The sequence below is a fragment of the Corylus avellana genome, chromosome ca3 (genome assembly GCF_901000735.1).
Source record: "Corylus avellana chromosome ca3, CavTom2PMs-1.0".
Lineage (NCBI taxonomy): Eukaryota > Viridiplantae > Streptophyta > Magnoliopsida > Fagales > Betulaceae > Corylus > Corylus avellana.
Genome location: NC_081543.1, coordinates 31436230 through 31438713, shown reverse-complemented (window position 1 = coordinate 31438713; position 2484 = coordinate 31436230). Strand labels below are relative to the sequence as shown.

General features: G+C 34.2%; 1 protein-coding gene across 1 annotated transcript; it reads left to right on the top strand.

The window, feature by feature from the left end:
* Positions 1 to 692: 692 nt before the first annotated feature.
* On the top strand, positions 693 to 1607 carry LOC132175986 (uncharacterized). Its single transcript, XM_059588085.1, has 2 exons — positions 693 to 997; positions 1168 to 1607. Exons 1-2 carry the CDS (start codon positions 884 to 886, stop codon positions 1300 to 1302), a joined length of 249 nt encoding a protein of 82 aa, XP_059444068.1. The 5' UTR covers positions 693 to 883; the 3' UTR covers positions 1303 to 1607.
* The last annotated feature ends 877 nt before the right edge of the window (positions 1608 to 2484 follow it).

Here is a 2484-nt window from a genome sequence, read left to right as displayed (position 1 = left end):
ATGGCATTAACTTGAGAAGGAAGAAATCGAATGAATGTAAAACAAAACAAAATAGGCAAAACACAGAATTTCCAAGCCCATCCTAACTTGTAGTCCAATCAAAGCATCTTCCATTTTATCCCCCTCTCTCAAAGAATCTTCCATTTTATTCTACACCAAACTGTTGCACCCACTTACCTTTCCTTCAACGGCTCACATTTATTCTATTTTCGCTCAAACCCGCCGCAGCTATTGGTTTAATATATTTTTCATATAAATTTCCTCTAATCTTACTCTTTATTTTTAAATTAAATTATTGTATTTTTTGAGGAATTTTTTTTTTTTTTTTTTGAAAAAAAAAGGGTGGCGGAAGAATAATGTTAGGGACCATCTTTTTATCCTCTTAAAACTGATGTATCTTTAAAATCACCATTAGATCAAAATTCAAGTATGATTCATCTAAAATTTAATGGTGATTTTAAAAGCCACATCAATTTCATGAGAATAAAAATAAATAAAAAGATAGTCTATAACATTACACGTGGGAAAATATGGTTTTAGAAGAATGAAAGATAAAAGTTTACGTAATTGTTCTAAATTGGACAGGTTTGATTTTAAGCAAATTAAATTAATTAAAACCAACATGATAAATAAGGGAGGACCGGACCTAAAACTAGAATTAAACTCCGTTAAATCAGGGCGAGGCGTGGAAAGCAAGCCCTGGATTCTTCATATAAAAACTACCCCCGAAGCCTGAAAGCGTGAAACGGCGAGAGAGCGATAACGAAGTGTGGTCGAGATCCGGAGACGCTTCGGGTTTCGCCCATTGGGACGTCGGAGCCCCGAGCGGTACTGTTCTTCCTGTTCACAAAGCTTCGGTAAAGGCAGAGAAATAAGAACGAGAATGAAGGGGTCGTGTACTCTCGTGGCGTCGGTGCTGGCCGCGTCAACCGTCGCTCTTGGCTCCTCTTCCTCCGCGGGAGATCCTGACCCTTCGTTTCATCCCCGGTCCTCCAAGGTATTTTGAACCTCAATGCAAGCCACAATCTTTGAAATACCTTCTTATTTCTTTGTTTCGTTTTCCCATGATTGATTTTTCCATAATTTTTTTTTTTTTTTTCTCTTTCTCTGAGGTTGTTATGTCGTCGAAAGTGTTTAAATTTGATTATTTTTCAAAAACTTTTTTAGGGATTTTCTTCCAATTCATCTTCTTCGGCGAAAATCTGCGCACCCCATTCGCATAGCTCGTCAAATAAGGAGAAATTCGCGCCGAGATTCGACGGCCTCAGGTTCATCGAGACCTTGGTCACGGCTCACAGATGACCGCATAAAACCGTGATTTTTGTCTGCGTTTTTTATCTGCTAATTGAGGCTTCGCATAAGGATTTATTCCCATTAATCGCTTGGGCCATTTTCGTGTTTATTGGGTTCCTTTTTTTTTTTTTGCTTTTTTAAATTTTTACTCTCTCGATCGGTTAATTGATGATGTAAAATATCATTGAAGTTGAGCCCAATAGCGTGAGGTTCCAGTTTTTCTCGAGTTTTCTCTTGTTTTTTGTGAAATTTATTTGTCCTCGCTCGTATGTTACATAATTAATATTATTCATAAACAAAATTTATTATGTTAATGAGTTGTCATTAGGCAATTGATTGTCTGTCAATGGATGAATGTTGGGACCATTCTAAATGAAGTTAGATGTTAGCTGTTTGATTAAATGTTTGTTTGGATGCAGGTGGTGTATAGTTGGCTGCTTCATGCTTTCATTGACCTTTTGCCAGCTTCTCAATTGTGTGTTTTACGAAAGTTGTCTTTTTTTGACTAGTATTTATTTATTTATTTTATCAAATTCTAATGGAGTAATTTATATTAGGGTTAACAATTGTTGATTTGACATGAATTCAATACAAAATTAGTGGGTTAGATTAAGGTTGATTTATATAGTTTTATATAGTGGTGCTCAAACCCGCATCCGCTTAGGCTATATAAGTGTTTTGGGCCTTTAATTGGCCTATTTTTTTGGGTTTATTTTAAGGGTTTAAGGTCAAAATGTTCTAAAAAAAACATGTTTTTTTAGTCGGCCAATATTTTTTATTAAGGTTTAGCCCAAAACATCACCTATCACATTATATATGTTACATACATAGTCATAAATAGCTCAAATCTAAATACAAATGAAAAAATTAATATATTTTATTAATATAAAATATTTAATATATATTTATATTATTATATATAAATGAAGACAGTTAGCGGTTATAACCGCTTTGCACTACCCCTAAAACCGCTAACTTTTACTATCCCTAAAATCACTGCAATCGTCTTAAGAGGTTAACGGATAGTGAGCAGTTATAACTATATTTTGACATGATTTAAATATGACAAGACATTTTAGATTGACAATTTATTACATGACTGCACTTTCGATATGAAATTAAAGAGTTAAGAATAAAAGGTCTTACCTATTAAATAGCATGAGTTGGATTAAGATAGGTTTAGTTTGGGTC